The 18,930-nt window shown below is 41.2% G+C and overlaps 1 protein-coding gene across 1 annotated transcript in view; it reads left to right on the forward strand.

Annotated features, from left to right (window-relative positions):
* Positions 1–18,095, forward strand: part of DPT (dermatopontin) — a 27,068-nt gene extending 8,973 nt beyond the window's left edge. The window contains exons 2-4 of the mRNA XM_009329686.1: positions 1,563–1,688; positions 11,619–11,726; positions 17,328–18,095. Of these exons, the coding sequence (XP_009327961.1) occupies positions 1,563–1,688; positions 11,619–11,726; positions 17,328–17,394 (301 nt within the window). The 3' untranslated portion in view covers positions 17,395–18,095. The remainder of the gene's footprint in view (positions 1–1,562; positions 1,689–11,618; positions 11,727–17,327) is intronic.
* Positions 18,096–18,930: the final 835 nt, after the last annotated feature.

Genomic DNA, 18,930 nt, shown 5'->3' on the forward strand with positions numbered 1-18,930 from the left:
AACTGCCTTACTTGGTGTGATACCATAGCAACTCATAGTCCCCATCATTGCTTAACTCTGAAGGTCCTCAGCAGAGTCTCACAAAGCACAGCAAGTATGTGTGGCCCCAGCAACGTGGGAGATGCGGGGATACAAACAAATGTAAATAATCTTGTCTGAACAACAGAACACGGTGGAAGGGACATACCGAAGAGACCCCTGCTTCAAAGGAGGAAGTGGAAAGTTAGGCAGAGGAATTCATCCCTGCACTGGTCAAAATTGATCAGTTTTTCAGTTTTTGCAGCAAACACTTGAGCCTCACACTTTGCGAGCACTAACACCTGTAGGCACAAGTGAATGACTTTCCAAACACCAAACTCTGCTAGACGATGTGTTTTCCCTTCTGGGAACTCCAGGCTCATTAAAATAAACTATGAGGTCATTGAATGAAACTAGGGGAAATTTTTGGTATTTGTTAATCATAAAGTTACTTCTGAAAGTGTCTTTTGGATATATCAATGTATTTGATTTTATGGTATCACAAGGAAGGTTTGCTATAGCTCTAGGCTGCCAGTTTTCCTTGATGAAGGAAAAAGAAAGAAAAGAAAATGGAAGAAACTGAATTCCTGTAATTTTCTCCACTAGGGAAACAATGAGGCTAGGAGGGTGCTTGAGAGAATGAGCACTCAACAGCTGAGTTAATGAGCTGTCTGATTTCACACTCTCCTTGTCTTTAGTCTCCAAGAAGCAAGCTATTCAAATGGACTATCACTTGAATTACCTTGGGTATCAGTGTCCAGATGCTTGTAGGGTGTGCAGAAAGAGAAGCATATATCTGCATGCTTAGGGACCAAGTCTATTCTACTTGAAGGCAGTGATTTACGTGTATGACAGAATTCCCGAGTACACAGAAAGCATGAAGCAGATTTTTCTTTTGAAAATCCAGTCATAAAATTTATGTGAGTCTTGTAATTTCATAACATCTGCGTCTCAGTTTTGCTCCTGTGATTGTTATCAAATCATAATTTCATCACAAGCCTATAATGTTTTGAATTAAGAGTGCCTTCTCCTGGAGACAGGTAATTGAGAAAGAAATAAAATAAAAGAAATCGCTGAACTTCTCTTATAAAAGAGTTTCTAAGGCTTCTTTTTTGTAGAGAAGCAGTTGAAAAAATTACTCCAGTGAACCCCCAATGCTCAAATACCAACAGTCAAAGATAGAAGTATTAATGGACTATTTTGAAGTCAGTCTTATGATTTGTAAACAGTTGAGAATGTCAACACCAGAATAATCTTCTTGCCTGATTAGCATATTGGAATGAATAAATACTTAAAAACAGTTAAAATAGTTTTAAGTGCAACGTAAATGTTAAGCCATTATTAGTTAACTACTGCTGCTTTCTTACACAAAATGGTTACTCAATACAAAGCAAGTGCATACAGTGCTTCTCAATACAAAGCCAAACCCTTAGCTTCCACCCCGAATCAAAATTTTTAATGCTGTTTTCAGAAATGCTTGAAACTATCAGGAAATCCAATATCATGTTTTCCTTATGTGTTCTCTTCTTTTTCCTCTTTCTTAGGTATCAAACCTGCTCAAACAATGGGCTGGTGGCTGGTTTCCAGAGTCAGTATTTTCCATCTGTGCTTGACCGTGAATGGCAATTTTACTGCTGCCGCTATAGCCGGAGATGCCCGTATTCATGCTGGTGAGTTCAAGCAGAAACCAAACCTGTTAGCCTCTTTTCCCCAGCAGTTCATATAAATGTCTTTGGCTACTTGGCCCATCAAAAACCTTGTCTGAGAAAAAGTTAACTGTGTTTTATGGGGCTAAGCCAGTTATTTCCAGTCTGGTAACAGGATTCTTGAGGAACCATGGCTAAGGGAAGAGAATGAGGGCACAGTTATGCTGAAGAGCGCAACGCAGTAGCTAGCCCTTAATGAACAGGCCTGGGTACCAGCAGCAGCCTAGCTATGCTAGAAACCATGACAGAAGTCTCCAAAGTGGAATGACATTTCAAGGGTGGTGATATAGCTCCCACTATAAATCCAGCACATTTACAGCAGCAGGAGCATCTCTGTGCTACACAATTGTGCCACAATGACTTACAGGAGTGAACTTCATGCCATTTACCTCAGAAAAAATACCCTCTGGCTGACAACTTGGGATTTTTGTATTTGCAGTGCATACAACTTGCTCCCTCTCTCAAGGCTGTTTGAAGACCAAAGTCAAAATGAGCTACTGATCATAGTCCAAACCTAAAAAAAAGGTGGCCTCACCTCAACACAGTATCACAACTGGTGCTGGCAACCTCACAGAGGCTATGGAAAAATGAGCTATACATCCCAAGCTTCCCTGTTGCCCCAGGTGTGGTTTCTCTAAATTGAGATGGAAGAACAGTAGCAGACTGTGTAGAGAAAGCTCATATTGCTCCTGTCCATTCTGTGTAACAGAACTCATGATTTTATGCTCCAGGGCTATTAATCCAGCTATTTTCACTGATACAAAGAATAACCTGCCTGCGCTTTAAAAAAAAAAAAAGACAAAAATAGGGGAAAAATATCTGTGCTTGAATCTTTGATTCCAGAACTCAGCTTTGAAGTAAACTTCCCATTGAGATGCACACAAACTGTTTACATGCCCGTTGGTCTTACTTGTCTGGCTGGCTACTGGCCAAACACAACAGCAGTGCCTTGCTTTGCATCCTTCAGTGTCCTTGCAGCCAGGAGGAAAAGAATTGTTTTATTATTATTATTTTTAAATATTTTAAATGACAGGAACTCTGTAACAAAGTCTTTGAACATTCTTCTGCCCCCTTTCCAGCCTACACTGCCTACGGATGTTCTCTGCCGGGGGGTTTATTTACATACCTGCCCAGGCTCTTCCCTTTGAGGGAAACTCACTCTAACTTTTAAGCAGTTCTTCCAATCTCTCTTACTCCTCTAATATTGCATGTATTTTCAGAGAGACAACAGAAATCTTCTCCGACCTCTTTTGTTGTTGACAGTTCTGCTTCCCTCAGACGTCGTCTTGACAACTGGGAACAGCTTTGTCTCTGCCTTGCAAATTGGCATTCAGAGTAATGCGAATCCTAATGTAAATGTTTGGGGTTACTGATGTCTTGCGTTTCCATCCCAGCTGCACACAGACTCCTATACTGCCCTTCTATTTCCAACAGTGACAACACTCATTTTTTATGCTTGGAAAAGAATGCCTTATGTAGTTCAGCTGCTACTGCCTTTCCATGCAGAAAAGGCAGCATTTCAAAGGCAGGTGAAGCATTTCTCCCTCTAAGCAGAGTAGAAATCCCATGTACTCATGTTCTTCTGGGACGGGAGAGCTGTAAAACCTCTGGGAGGACCTGTCACTGGTTGGTGATTATGGGTTCATTATAAAACCATTTTGTACCCTGTATTACCAGGTTCAGTCGCTCCATCTAGAGCCCAGTTTGTTCTGTTCAAGCTACTGGCCTGTCTTGACACTTCCATATCCACTCTCACCCTGGACAGTCTCTCAAACAGTTTCTTCTACTTGAGAGCCTTGTTTGACCTTACTCTCTTGAAGTGCCTCCTTACAATATATTTCTTCCAATTTTTTTCAAGCTCTCATTCTGTCTTTGGAGTTAGCAAGGTAGATAGAAGCTCTTTCTACATACAGTTATCCAAATTAGGATGTTATGGTATGGATGGACAGACTAACAGTTGTTAGATGGACTACCAACTAGATGGGTAAAAAACTGGTGGTTTAACAGGCTCAGCGGGTAGCAGTTAAAGGGTGATACCCTGCCTGGGTGCCCATTACGAGCAGAGCACTGTAACTAATGGTCTACCCTGGGACCCGTCCTGCTTAACATCTTTATCAATGACCTTGGGGAGGCAACAGAGCACACTCTTGCCAAGTTTCCATATGACACCAAACTGGGGGGAACAGCTGATACGCTTGAGGGCAGGACTGCTGTTCAGAGGAATATGAAGAAAACCTTTTCCTCTATGAGGACAGCGAGATAGTAGAGCAGGTTGCCCAGTGAGGCTGTGCAGGCTCCATCCTTGGAGGTTTTCAAGACTCGACTGAATAAAGCCCTAAGCAGCCTGGTCTGACCTTGTGGCTGACCCTGCTTTGAGCAGGGGGCTGTACCAGAGACCTTGAGGTCCCTTTCCACTGGAGTTATGCTGCAATCCCAAACAGGACTCCTCTGCTGGAGGGCCCACACCATGCAGCTAAACTCTCCTCTCCGAAACAGTGGTCTCCTGCCTATTGTCTGCCGGGAATGGTTTCTCTTCTGTTTTATTCCCTTTACCCTGCCTAGACAGTGTCTGGGAGAGTGCTAGTTGTTACGCTAACATATAAGCAACATGAACTGCAATGTGGTAGCGCGAAACCCCATGCTTTGGACCCACTCTTACTACTACAGATATGACTTGTCTGAATTTTTAAAATTCACTGTACAGCAACTAAACTTCCCATTCCCTAATAGGATATCACTCACAACTTCACTTCTTTCGGCATTTCAAAGTTATTGTCACAAAACCTTGTTCACACATCATACTTCTGGTCTGTATCTTGTACTCTGTTTAAGATGCATTTGACAGAGACAATGTGTTTTCCAAACATTCTGCAAAGCAGTTCCGGGCTACCATGGGTAGGACCTCAAAATGTATATGCATATAAGACACAATAAAAATGTGTGTGCGTATACAGTATCATTATTTATTACAGTTTCTGCCCCAACCTATAATGGTATTTATTCTGTTCCAGAAACTAGCTGTCAATAAACTATCTGTGGAGAAATTACTGTTAACATGCTGCTGACTCCTGTTTCTTGGTTGAAGCAGCTTAATTTCATGCAAAGGCATCTATTAGTATATGACTATGTGGAAAAGTAATACCAGGAAAATATGTAATGGCTGTGGTGCCTCCTGGATCATGCGTGACACATAGGAAAATCCATATTCAAAGACAATCCACATTGCAGAATTTCTCAGCAGCCTTGAATTTTAATGTGCAATGAATCCTTCATTATGAAACCAAATATGGGCAGAAAGGCATTTTAAAGAAAACTGGCAGTACTGAGGCGTAACAAAACTCTTTGGTTTAAATTAGCTCTCACCTTGGGTATTTGGTCCCTTCCTCTTCCAGTTGTCTATGTATGGGGCTCTCTGGCAAATATAAAAGCAGTAAGACAGCTGATCCTTATGCATGGCTTCTCTTGGCTCTTCTTCTTCAGGACTACATTCCTCCTAAAGTGAGCTGGTCTTCCCTACAATGAATAAAGACAGGTTTTCCCCATATATATGAGCCATGCAAATGGTTTGTTAGAATTTGACCCGGTTTTTACAGCTGGAACATTCCTGTGTTTTTTGAGTCCTGCTAATACTTATTGGAATACTAATTTATGACACCATCATGCTGATTGAAACCCCCACTTAAACACTTTGCTTAACTTAAGAACATTATTAAACCAAATACATGCTTAAGGACTTTGCTTGGTAGCATCTATATCTTTACTCTTAGAGCCCAGCAGTTCATTTCACAGCTCGTCTTCTCACCATTAATTCCCAGTTTACCTGTACAGTAAGCCCATACTGAAAATAAATATACTAATCTTTTCCAGTCTCATAGTTTTGCACTTGCTATTTTCAATTTTTTTTACAAGTACTTTGTTTCCTTCCTCACCATGCCAAGTCTTGTCATGGATTCTGCACATTTTTACCGTACTGAAAATAATTAACATTCCTCACAAGAGGCAGAAAAAAAAAACATTATTTTACCTGGCTAGGGAATGCTACCACAGTAAAATAAACTGTGTGCTGATTTGAACCATAAAGGAAGCAAATCCATCGCAGATGCAGGGACAGTGTTATTAAATGGTCCCATTAGAGCTCAGATTTTTCTCTTTGCCAGGAAATTGAAAGCTTGACTCCATACTCTCAAAAGCAAACACATGTCACAGAGCAGCCCCAAGTCTGCACAGACTGTTTATGACTGTTTCCCCTCTCCAAACAACCAGCAGTCCAAGTGCCAGAAGGTCTGTCTGGAGCTGTGGCTGCTCTCTGTCACGGTGATGTTGTCCAGGCAACAACTACATTTTCCAAGAGTTATGGGGCTTGAAGAACTTACTTGTTTTCTTCACTCAACCTGTCACCAAAGCCATATTGAAACTGATGAGATCCTATACAGGTTTCTCAGAGATTACCAACAGCAGAGATGTAAATCCAGGAGGTGAACTCAGAATAGATGCGGTGCAAACATGCACTTCTGGGCAACTCAATTCCCCTCCCCTCTTTTTTTTTAAAAAAAAAGGTATGTAACTGATTTTTTTTATATCCCAGCAAATACAACCTTACAGTTCAATCTCCTGGACCATCCTCCAGAGACATCTTAGGAGAAACACATCTGCTTAATATTGGGAAGCTGGCTAATGTTATTTCAGACATGTCTTTCTTGAACAGCTCAGGTGCCCTGAGCTCTCTGCTGCTACTTGCATCAGTATTGCACTAGCTCATGTAGGCCTCCAAGAAGAACTGTGGTCCCACTGTGTTGGCCTCATGGCTCCTCAGCCCTGTGAGAGTTTGTTTTCACTACAGCAGAGGGGAAACAGAAGAACAGTGATGTGTCTAGGTGAATCTATGATCTCAGGACCTGGAGCGTGAACTCAATCCAGAAACGCACATGACATGGCCACATGAGAAAACTGCTCATCTCTAGAGCAGCTCTAGGACAGCTCTAGTTCCCTGGCAGCCCAGCAGTCTGGGATCTATACTGGGAGCATTGGCAGGAATTTCTGTAGACAGTTTACTAAGACCTTCTTTGGCTTTTCAGCACAGTATGCTTTTGAAAAAGGGATGCCCGCTGTCTTCCAGCTGGAGGAGGAATTGAAATTGATTGAAGAGGCATATAATTCGCATGTTCACAGAATGTAACATGCAGGCTCATGGCTCTTGAAACAAAATTCTCCTTTAGGAGACCCATATTCTTGAAGCACTTGTAAATAACATCTGAAACAGTAAGGCCATTCAGGGGACACTCCTTGTCCTCAAAGGTCAGAAAGTTAATGTCAAAGCTTGTTTCCCTCTTGAAATGGAACAGCTCTTCTTTTGGCTGTGGCATCCTTAGAGGAGGAGTTCAGCAGCAAAGAGGAAAATGAAGATTAAAGAGGAGCCATTCATCTTGTTAGCAGTGTAGTTGCACAAGAAGTAAAAAGTGTAAGGCACTCTGAAACAACGTACTTACTAGCAGGGAATAAGTATATTCAACAGTTGGAGCAGGAAACCATGAGCTCTACCATTGACTGTCTTTGATATTTTAAAAGACTCATTTCTTTTGTCTGCTTGACATCTGAAGGCAAGGCATACCCACAGTTCCCATTTACTTCTCTAAGGGGCGGGCTGTACAATACTAATAAGGCCATTGGTGTGACTTGATCTTCTAATCGGTAAAAAATAGACTCATAATAACTATTTCTGAAGTCAATCGTTAAAAGAGTGCTAGGGATCACTGTAGATTAGTACAAAACATTCTTCTTCATGCTAAATGAGTAACTCTCTGTTTTTTATTAATCTCTAACATAGTAATTCTTCCTGATGGAAAATAAACAACATTACTACTTTCAGACTAAAATAACAACAGTAATCCTGTTAAAGATTTAATGCCTTTTTTCAATACATTTCCTGCCTGAGCAAGATTTATAGGATTATAGCAAGTACATTAGAAAAACGTGGGGATGGGTGGGGTGATGCAAACCAGTCAGAAGATAAACCATCCCACATCAACTCTATACCAGCTAAAAACCCCATTATGAAAATACCTTTTTCTGTCAGGTTTTCCTGCTTTCCCCCACACGTGCCAAACCATTTACATCCCTTCTCACAAGCTTTTCTTTCCCAGTCTTTAATGTAGAATTTAACCTGCTTTCTCTGCTCTTGACAATGCCACTAGTGCCCCAAGTCTCTTGTGTCCAAACATCATACACCTGATACTAACCTGAAGTGGATTTGCAAAGCCGAAGTAGAATTCCTCTGTTTTCTGTATTAATTCTTGCAAATAGGTCACATGGATTGAAAAGACCACCACTTGCTAAAGGTCTCATGTTACTATTTTCTCCCCTATGAGTCCTTCCCCAAACTTAACACCTATGTACATATCTGGGTTTAGTAAACAATCCCACTAAATGCATCCTGCTAGCCCCTACACAGATCCTCTGCCTCCTCAGGGTTCGTTTGACACCAAATTACTCAGTGCCTAGGTCCCACAATCAGTATAACGTAGGTCTTCTCACAGCTGCTTTGCAAGCTTCTCTTCTAGGGCTTTCCCTCATGTACCCTCTCAGACACCACAAGCACCACAGCTTGGTCCTAGAGGCCTCAGATCACCCCAAATGGCAGCAGCAATTTTGTCTAAGCACTTGGCAATTCCCAAGCTTCTCACTGCTCCCCTAGCCCAGTTTTCTTTGCTAAGAGGTCAGTGCCAGAAGTGTTTACAGGACCCTCATGCAGGTTGCTGTGGATGGCTCTTCCCACATGCGTCTTGCCCTTGGGCTTGGACTCCTTGGGAGTCCAGACTCCCGCAGGCAGGCAAACCCTCACCAACTAGGGCAAAAAGCATCTCTCACTTGTTTCATGACTCCTCTCAGGTATAAACCATATACTGCCACACGTGGCTCACAAACGCTACCACATTTGTAAATAAATTACCTGTCTGTAGGGCCCTGGTAGGTGGTTCACAGTTGATACGTAGTTGATATGCATTAGAGAGTAAAACACTTAATATTTTCAGTTAAGCACTTGATAATAAGGTTACACACCAAGCTACAACAAATGCTGGGGGAACCACTGTCCTCTGCCGGGCAGACCACTTTGAGAAGAGCCTTAATGGCTAAGTTAAATGACCTTTCCATGACAAGAAAACCAAGTACTGAATATCCCTATGCATTAAACACTAGAGCATCTCTCAGTGCAGATACATTTTGTGCGACTTATCCCCATGATTCCAGAAACAGGGATAATAGAGAAGGGCTAGGTAACACCACAGAGCCCTGCTATATGGACAACCAATTGCATTTCCTTCTAAAGGATACAGCACAATCCAGATGACCTTGAGATGCATGGGCTTAAGGGAACAGTTTCATAAATGAGTACAGCAAACATCAGAGAGAACTGAATTAGACAGACAGACCATACAGACCCAAGTGAACTTGAACATTGCTGTCATAGCACTATTCATAATTTTTCTCTCCAGAACAAAAGGAGTCAGTAGGCATCTGTCTATGTAACAAGACAAACTTCAGAGCAGCTCAAGTCCCCATATAATTTACTTTGGGTAATTGCATATATTTGCTTTTCAAATATTTCTTAGCAGAGGAGCCTTAAGAGGCTGAATGGTAATGTGAAAGAAGCTAGTAGAGAGGGAGGGGGAGATGACAGCAGGCAGAAAGAAAAGAGAGGAAAGCTAAATGAAGGCTCCCTACTGCATTCATTCACTTCAGAATAACACTGCCTGCTTCTGCGAAAGGTCTGTGAGACCCTTCACAGTAATTCAGGAGCTTGTCATCAGATTCACTTTTCAACTGAAAGGCTCATGAAACAAGTTCAAAGAACTGACTGTCAGTTCTGTCTCTGAGTAGAGCTGAAAGCAGCTTTTTAACCTTGTGTTTTGCACGGTCTTGTCTGCCCAGCACATAGTGCTGGTCAAGATTACAGAACATTTTCCTTGCTGAATGCCAAACAGCTGTTATGAAACACATTTGGTGGAACATATATAAACACATGTCTTAGTGTTTTCTCATAATAATAGCCCAAAAAAGCCCCAAAACCTGAAGCTGATGGGGGAATGCAAAATGACATCCTGGTCCATAGCTGGTCTTCATGCCACATGTTTTAAAAACCTGCTGTGACCCAGGAATCTTTGAAGATGTGCTATCAGACACTCAGGCTACAAATTAGTAAACTAAATATGGGGACTCTTCATTTCTTATCAACAGCACAGCACTGCGAAGGCTCTGTGAATCCATGCGCCCTTGGTCAGAGCCCTGACAACAGGTGCTGTGACCAGGCCTGATTTTCTGTTTCCCAAAACCACTTGGGCACGGGTATTCTTGTACTACAACTAGTAATTTGTTTGATGATTGCCATGGCCAAAGGACAGAAGGCACAAGAACAAGATATGTTCAAAGAAGTTGACTGTTGAGACTTAGGGATCTTATAAGACCATGCTTGAGTTTCACACTGAGTCCCATTTTTCATCTGTCAAGGAATAATGATTTGTTAGGAATGATGTTCCAACTGAATGATGTTTTTCTTTCATTTTCGAAAGCTGAAAATGGAATTAAGTCACATCTTCTTTACAAAGAAGATGTAAACAGCATAAGAATGGGGTAAACGAAGTAATCAAAAATACATTTAAAATATACAGAGAGTGGTGGCAATTTCAGAGGAATTTTTGTTATAGTAAGTAGCTCTAGGAGAAAGCGGCCTAATATGCCAGAGTCCCTCAGTTTTCAGGTAAACTTTCCGTTTCTGAGTATTCCAACAGTTACTGGTTTGGGCTCCAAATAACCTCAAAGCATCTCATCTTAAAAACTTAAAACCATCCCAATAATTGTATTCCTAGTGAGTAAAATATGTAAGCTTCTGCTCAAACCCCACCAATTTAACAAAATGTAAACCTGCAAGTGAGTGCTTAGCTGGGATGTGCTAGGATCATCTTCAAGCATCATTCAAGCACTGCTGCTGGGCTGAATTAAGTCAGAAAAATAGTTGTCAGGATTTCTGTAAAGGCATCTTAACCCTGTTAGTCTCAACAGGAGTTGAGCCGTTCATTTCCACAGGGACAGCATCTCCCTTACAGGGAACCTGATTTTTCCCTGTGCTGCTTCAGAGTGAAGCTGACACAACTTCACTAGCAACTCCCACGTAAAATGGTGTAATACAGGGAAAGACTGAGTGCCAGGTTTCCATTCCTGACCTCTAACATAATGTTGACATAAAGTACTGGTCAAGGTCCCAGCCCCTTCCTGCATCTGTTCATTATCTGTAAAATACTTGCCTACTTCCCAGGGAAGCAGTAACCATAATTTTATTAATAAGTGCAAAAGCACTTCGAGCTTCTTAGATAAAATGCACTGCACAAATATTGTCCAGGCCAATATTTTTACATTATAAACTAGGCAGAAAGTGGAAAGAACAAAGAGGAATGGATTAATTGCTACATTCATTTAATATAATTCATAAATGGATAAATGCTTGTACCTACTTGACTTGGCAACGTTTACAACATTCTAGAGCAGCAAACCAAACAGACTGACAAGAGGCCGGAGCAAATCCCTGCAATAAAGACATAAGTAGTAGACAAGCTTTACATTCTTATTAAGGCTGCTTTTATCCCAGAGCTGCAGATGTATATACATATAATACTCCAACTTGCTCTTAACAGTTCTAAACTTACTGAAATTTATTCAAATAGCTACATGAATTAGTTGCATAGAAGAGAAATGCAGTCTTATAGGTCAGACTGCATCTTGTGGTGCTATTAAGAAACAAGAACTTTCAAAGAAACATGAAAAATCTATTTGAGTTGCATTCAGTCAACTGGACTTTTCTGTAAGATGGTAAATTATTTTGTCTTCTTTTTCCTTAATGTAAAGGTTAACAACAGAACATCCGGGACACTATGGAGAAGATATGGACATGATGATGTACACTTATGACCATTACATCCGTGGGGCAACCACAACTTTCTCTGCTGTGGACAGGTTTGCTTTTCATCCGTTTCACTAGAAATTAAAAAAAAAAAAAAAAAAGTTTTCCTTTTCTATTTCTCCCAAACAGTGCATGACTACACATCATCTGCTGTGGTACTCAGCATCAGGCTAGTACTTCTGAGGACCAAAGTTCACGGTGCATGTGGCTAATTGTCCAGGGTGGTGTATCAGGAAAAGGGCATCTTCATGCTCAAGGGGATCATCTGCCATGTCCATCTGAGTAGTGAAAAATATAGCAATGGTAGGCTTGGCTAAATCTGAACTCCACAAAGCTTAACAGATCTTCAGCATTGTTTCTCACTTACCTCTGGTTAGAGCATCTTTTATCTAACCCAGTAAAAACTCAGCCTGGAACACCCTGTCCTTTCAAGGGATGAGGGACTTATTTTGGCCCACTTTTCTTTGCAGAGAAGTGGGGTATCTTCCAGCATGCAAAGATAAGACCATACAAACCGCAGTCTGAATGCTGTAAACTGCCCAATCCATTGGAACACAATACTAACAGATCTGAGGCCACACCAGGAATTAAGGCAATGCAGTGCACATTGATCCCTTTCCAGAAAATGAGTCCACTACTTTTTCTTGATCAGTCCTGGTCATTACTTGACCAGGCCCTATGAGGCGCTATGGCTAGTGAAGTTATGGTTGGATCTTGATTCTTTCGTCTTGAGCTGACCTCTAATACATCAACTGTGAGTTATTTCTTCGCTGATGTTTTTTATCAGACACCTCAGCCCAGTATATTAAAGCATTTCTTGCCAAACACAGCACAGACAGCAAGGCAAGGTGCGCTACACTGGCCTATTGTTGCCAAGACTGGCTACAGGAGAAGCGGGGAGAGAAGAGAGAAGGAGGAGTTTAAACACACCAACTTTTCAAGCTGTCTCTAATAAAGGAGCCGAGGTGCTTTTGTCACTATGACGGTCTCAGCTTGCTGGACCTCAGCCAAAAGATTACCTAAAATAAGAAGACCTTTCCAGAAATGATAACACAGTCAGACTGCTGCAGGTTCATAACTGTAATTTTCTGGCTAAAATTCATTAGCCTGTTTATTAACAAATGGAAGCCATGTCTGCAAATTATTCCTACAAGCGGAAGCATAACTTCCACAGTTAATTAACTCAAAGGTATCTATTTATTCCTTTGGATAAAGAATTTACAAGCTTGCAAGGGACATCCCTGTTCTGGGTTTTTTCTCTTAAATATTACCCAGTGCTATTCTTAATCCTTGCTCCTCACAGCCATGGCAGAGAGTAGGGGAGATAGTGCAGACAGTGCGCTCCCTTGCAGCTGGATTCCAGCCTCCATTGGATGTGGACCAGGGTAAAGTCAGGAATCACAAGGACAAGCCTGGAAAACAGAGCAGCTGAGGTAACCGATGCCTCTGAGCAGATTTCTGTCTGTGACTGTTGAAGGCTTAACACAGCCTTCAGAACAGGGACTGGGCCAGGAGTGGAGGCAGCATCACGGGGATGTACATCGGGAGTACAGGTCTTCACAGGTTATGGGAACACAGTACCTGGAAAGGGAAGAAGCCACCACCACCTTTGTCCTACCACTGCGGTGACACCACAGATGAACCTGCAATAGTAGCAGGTGAAAACCATAGAGAAAACATTTTACGAATTGCAATATAGGAAACTTCTCTGTGCCAACGAACTTTCTGGCCCCTGGCTTCCGGAATGACTAAAACCAACTTGTGTTGCCTCGTGTAAGAAGTGAAAAAAAATCCTGCTATGCCAGTTCATAATTCAGATTCATGCAGTAACTCTCCTGAGTGGTATACTCGCAGAAGTCGGCTAAGTTTGTCATCCTAAATGGTTCTTTGCAGCTGGTTGAGGCAGCATAGGAGCAAAAAAAGCTATTCCCAGTCCCAGCCTGCCAGCAGCACGCACACGTGCATCTTGTCTGTGTAAACATGCTGTAGATTTTGAGACTGCTTTTCATTTTCAAGCACGTTAAACTTGTGTCCATACTATTTAGCCCATGACAGGCAGTGTTCTTGAGCTAATGAGTGTCACAAAAAAAGCCTTTGAAGGTATTTTAGTTTAAGCTTTCCCAATCACTTCAAACAGTTAGGTATTTTTAGACTTTTTTAATAAACTTGAAGAAATCACATCCTCCTTTCCTACTCCCTAAGACATTGCATCACTGGGGTCACTGCTGATGCAGATATTTGAGAGAGCATGTGATGCCTCTGGCAAAAGCTGTAGAAAGTTTAGAAAGGTGGTATCCCCATCTCCTCTTCTGTAATCACTCTCTGAGAGTTTCCACGCCTGTGTATCATCAGGAATGAATGAAGGAGTTGCTGTTCATCATCAGAGGTTCTAAGTGCTATCTGTGGAGAACAGATTTTAGAAGTGGTTAATATTTACATTTTTCAGTCCCATTTTAAATAGGTCAAAAGGAGAAAACAATTGTCTATAAAGCAAGACAAAAGCAGCTGGAAAGAATTAGCAGAGGCTTGAAGTATCTCTGGGAGCACATTTGGGAGCGTGGTGATAATGCTGATGCAGACAGGATGACCTATGGACATAAGTAAGGGAACATTTGCAGGGAAAGGCAGTATCTTTTGTTAGACAGACTGATACAGTCAGGTTTCAGAGGTGGACATGGAGTATATGAAGCAGGTTGTAAACAATTGAAACTGCCCACATAGACACGCACATTGTAAACCCTTGACAAAATAGCTTCCAAAATTAAAAAAAAAAAAAAAATTAAAATAGCTTCAAAATAGCTTCAGCCTGAGCTCTGAAACACTCTAAGTGATGATGGCATGGCTCCCTCGTGAAGCCTTGTTACGGGGCTGTGGTCTGATTGGGTTGGTCCCTCGAGTCCAGAGAGCACCACTGGAACATTCTCAGCCCAACCTGCAGGGAGTAGCTTGGACAGGGAGGTGGGGATTACCAGACGTGCTTGGTAGGTGCCACAGCTTGCCCTTCGCTGCGTTCTATAAAAACAGCACATGAAGACTGACAGAAGCTCATTTCTCTTACAAAACTGTTCTCTGCTGCATTTATTTGGGTGATCTGAATAGCCGGTAATTTCTTAACTGCTCAGACATCATCACTGAAAGCTAGATCAACACCCAGATACCCCAGCAGTAAGGACATTTGAAATGCCTGGACAAGCTGGATATCTACTGAGCTCAGCTGAGCTAAATTATAGGGTATTTTAGGTCCCTAATAAGTTTCATATGACCAAAGAAAGAGGATTTTGTCAAACTCAATATGAATAGGAATTAATAGAATTTTTTAAGTGAATTGGAAACAGATTATTTGGCAATATTTGGAGATAAAAGGTATTTTCCCCATAGCATCAAAAATTCAAATCTGACAGCACATGACAGCTGGAGAGTAAAAGTGACAATTCAGTGTTGACTTCCCAAGCCAAGGAAAATGCATGAAATTAGCAATTTGGGGGGGGGGGGGGCAGACACGACTTATAAACTTGTGTTAAGGATCTGCAAAGGCAAGTTCATATATATTCCAGAGTATTCCACTTAGGGCAATTCCTGACAGGATCTGCACCCCCACTGGAAAACTTGTAAGGGATCTACAAATTGAAACAGGCTGATAACTATTGAATTAAACACACAGTACCAATGGTACAAAGTAATTGCCTGCATACTGAAAAGTTGGACATACATGCTTAACTTCAAACACAAGTAATGCAAAAAAAGATAAATTAAGATACTAAATGCATAAACCTATTGGCCATCAACCATGTGCATATATGCTAAAGTGTCTGCAAGTTCAATCTTAAATTACAACTTCAGAAATAATTCTGTTCTAATATTTCAAAGCATGTTATTAATTCAGGTAACTAAAATACATTTATTTTAAAGAACTTAACTTTTAACTTTACAATATCCCTTTTTAGAAAAATGACTTGACCTTAGCTTTTAAGCTAAAAGTCTCTCTGACAACGGGTGCTAGTTTAGCAGACCTTAATTTTGACCCATATAATCCTGTTAATCCACGAGTCATCTCTTTTTTTTTTTGTCTCTCTGGGTAGCTCAGTGACCAAAAGAGTAATAACAGCCTTTGAAGAGCATGCACATAGTCCAAATGAGGACTTCCTAAAATAAACCTAAAAATGAATCTTGCATTTCATTAACCTTTGGTAACAGTTTTATGAGGCAATTACAATTAAAAATCATCTAGGAAAGGCCTAAAGAAAACCAAAAATAAACGCTGTACAACTAAATGCAGACTTGCTGATGAGTATGAGATAGGCCCAGTTCCAAATGACACTCAGCATAAACTGGTGAAGTAGCATAGAAAATTTCCAATTAAAAAACCTCAGTTAATGAAAGCTGAAATGAGATGCTTTATACCTACAAAGAGCTTAAGGGTCAAATTCATTTTATTCCAGGATAGAGTCACCCAGCCAATGAAACCATATAAAAGCAGTTAATGCCAAAATCTGGGCCCAGGTGTCTCAGCACATCCCTAAGAGGCAGCAGGTTCTGCACCAGTTTCCTCACTGTTTGGAGCTGGCCACCAGAAAACCAGGACTGCGCAGGGATCTTGTAAAGCAAGCTCCTATTGAACCAATCCAGCAGCATTACCTGTCCCATGCCTCAGGTTTAGGAGATAACTATTAGCAGAATCCAAACTTTCAGAAACCTCTTGGAGTACTACCCATTACCAATTTAAATGACGGCTGCCATCTGCAAGGACTGTACTTTAGATCTAAACTCTTGTTAGCCAGTACCAAGCAGCCTAAATTGAACATTTGCTCCACAGCAGGACAGTATTTGAACCTCTGAACTCATGCATTTTTGTCAAGGGAAAATTTAACGCACAATAAGCTAAGGTGGAAATTTGCACTGTTGCAGCTATTGGACACTAAATCACTGGCCTCCACTGTTGAATCCTGCTGCTCCAGCCATGCTTCCTACTAAAAATTGTTAGTAGGTATTGTATCACTCTCCTGAGAGAGAATACAGACATCCAATTGCTCACAAACCAGGAACAGCATAAACTCTCCTCACACTCGTAAACGTTACTCTGCCTCACACATGTCTTGTGGAGATCAAGGATGAGAAGTGAATTTAATTTCTCTCACTATTGATTCCTTCACATCTTTAATAAAGGACACTAGCTAGAAGACCTCGTAGTGGAAAGAAAAAAAAACAGAGTGAATTTTGCTGTGTGGATAACTCCCCACTTAGAAATAGCTTGAAAATCACCCATGTATTTTACTTTGTACACATTCTTGAGCAATATATCACATGACAATAACTTTTGAGAGAACCATCCTTTTCCTCTTGGTCACTGATTTAAAGTCAATTTAGGATTGATCACCATCAAGCGTCATTGTCTTCTGAAGGATACTCAGAGACCTAATTATTCAGAGAGCTGATTTTCTTACCTTGTAAGGGAATGTGAAGGAATTATAACTATCAGACATATTTAATCTCCTTCCAGCCCATAAAAACACAAAACATTCAGAGGAAATTCAGCTAATGGCAGACAGATGTTTTTGTTGCCACAATACCTGGTGTGAAGTTATTCTTACTTGTATAGTCTTATCCTTTGCAGTTCTGGCTCATTAATATCTCTCTCTTGTCTCTCTTCCATGCAGGGATCGTCAGTGGAAATTCATTGTCTGCAGGATGACAGAGTATGACTGCCCATTTCAAAATGTTTAAAAAGATCGAGTGTACTCAACTTGGAAAGCTTGGGGATGGACAGGGTGGGATGAGGCTCAGTGATTACGGGAGAAAGGCAATTAGGCTCACAAAAAAAGTACCAAGACTCATCAGCTGTCTGCTGAAGATACAATTCTTTCCCTCTGGAGCTATTAAATAAATTGCCAGCCCACGTGCTTGCAACAGCAATTTTGGGGGATTCCTTCAAGCTGCACTGGCAGTTGTATCCCCCGACTAAAATTGCTTACAACATACACGTTTATGATACACAAGTCTGTGGCATATGCAGTTACCTTTTTTATACATACATATAGCCATTCTGAACACATACAACCTTCTTTCACATAGCAACTTTATATAAATTGCTTCCCAGCACAGTCACTCTGAATGAGGTGGAAACATACTATAAGCTTTCCAACATCCACTAGACTTCCCTGTCTCTACTTTGTACTTGGAACCAACCCAGTGATCCCTACCAGCTTCTCAGCATTTAGTAGCTGAAAGTGTGCTGAAAGCAGCATCAGGAGGTCTCTGACGTACTGCATCTGGCGTTACCTGTTACAGCCCTCAGCATAACTCCATTGCAACAAAGGTCTGCCTGCACAGGAGAATTCCAGGTATTTACAACACTGGAAGACGTCAATACCTGATTAAAATGAGAGTAGATCCATCAATAAAAACAGAAGTCTAACCCAGCTTTACTGAGAGTCTCTTTTTTATTGTCTTAAAAGTCTCTAATGACATAACTAGCTAGGAGCTCTACTCTGGGCAAACCCAGGAGTAGGTGAGGCCACTTGCACTCTCAGTAAATATGTATACTGCACTTGTCAGGAGTCTACTTTTCAGGTAGATTGGGTTTCCACTATGGGTGCCTGTACAACATCCATCTGCCCTTGGTAATATATTATTGGCTTAGAACAGGCAAATAAAGCTAATGACTTAGGTGACCTCAGTTCCTCCAACTTGCAGATCTCATTCCCTGTAAAGGATAAGCTGACCACGTTTCAAGACTGCACAGCACTTGTGCAGCTGTAATTCAACAAGAAAAAGTATTGATCTCTTCCAGGAAGATCTGAGGTAGGATTTTGCACAGTTTCTTAGCTGATGAAGTCAATGGTAAGCTAGCAGTGGCTTTGGCAGTGCTGGCTCAAGGGCCATGATGACCCTGTGTACCAATTTAAGGTTGTAAAGCTCCATAGGAAACAGTGGTGTCAGCCAGTCAGTTTCCATGTTCCAAGCATTTTTAACATATTTACTAGCATACCTTCAAGTGTGAGCATTAAAACTACATTTGTCTAATAAAAGAATAATAGGTTTTGCATTGATGTAGCCTTGTTCTTTCTTGATTTCACTTACAATAGCTTATTAATTTGCACACAAAGAAACCTTCTGTCATTCTCAGAGACCATGATAGTAATTAGGGAGTTTCTGTGAGAGCCAGTTGCTGAGACATGTAAGTAACAGTGGAAAAGAGAAGTCAAGAGGCCTAGGGAAGCTGGAGGAGCTTGTTAGCTGACACTGGTAGACAGGCAAAGG

The sequence above is a fragment of the Pygoscelis adeliae genome, unplaced genomic scaffold (genome assembly GCF_000699105.1).
Source record: "Pygoscelis adeliae isolate BGI_AS28 unplaced genomic scaffold, ASM69910v1 Scaffold120, whole genome shotgun sequence".
NCBI classification, from domain to species: domain Eukaryota; kingdom Metazoa; phylum Chordata; class Aves; order Sphenisciformes; family Spheniscidae; genus Pygoscelis; species Pygoscelis adeliae.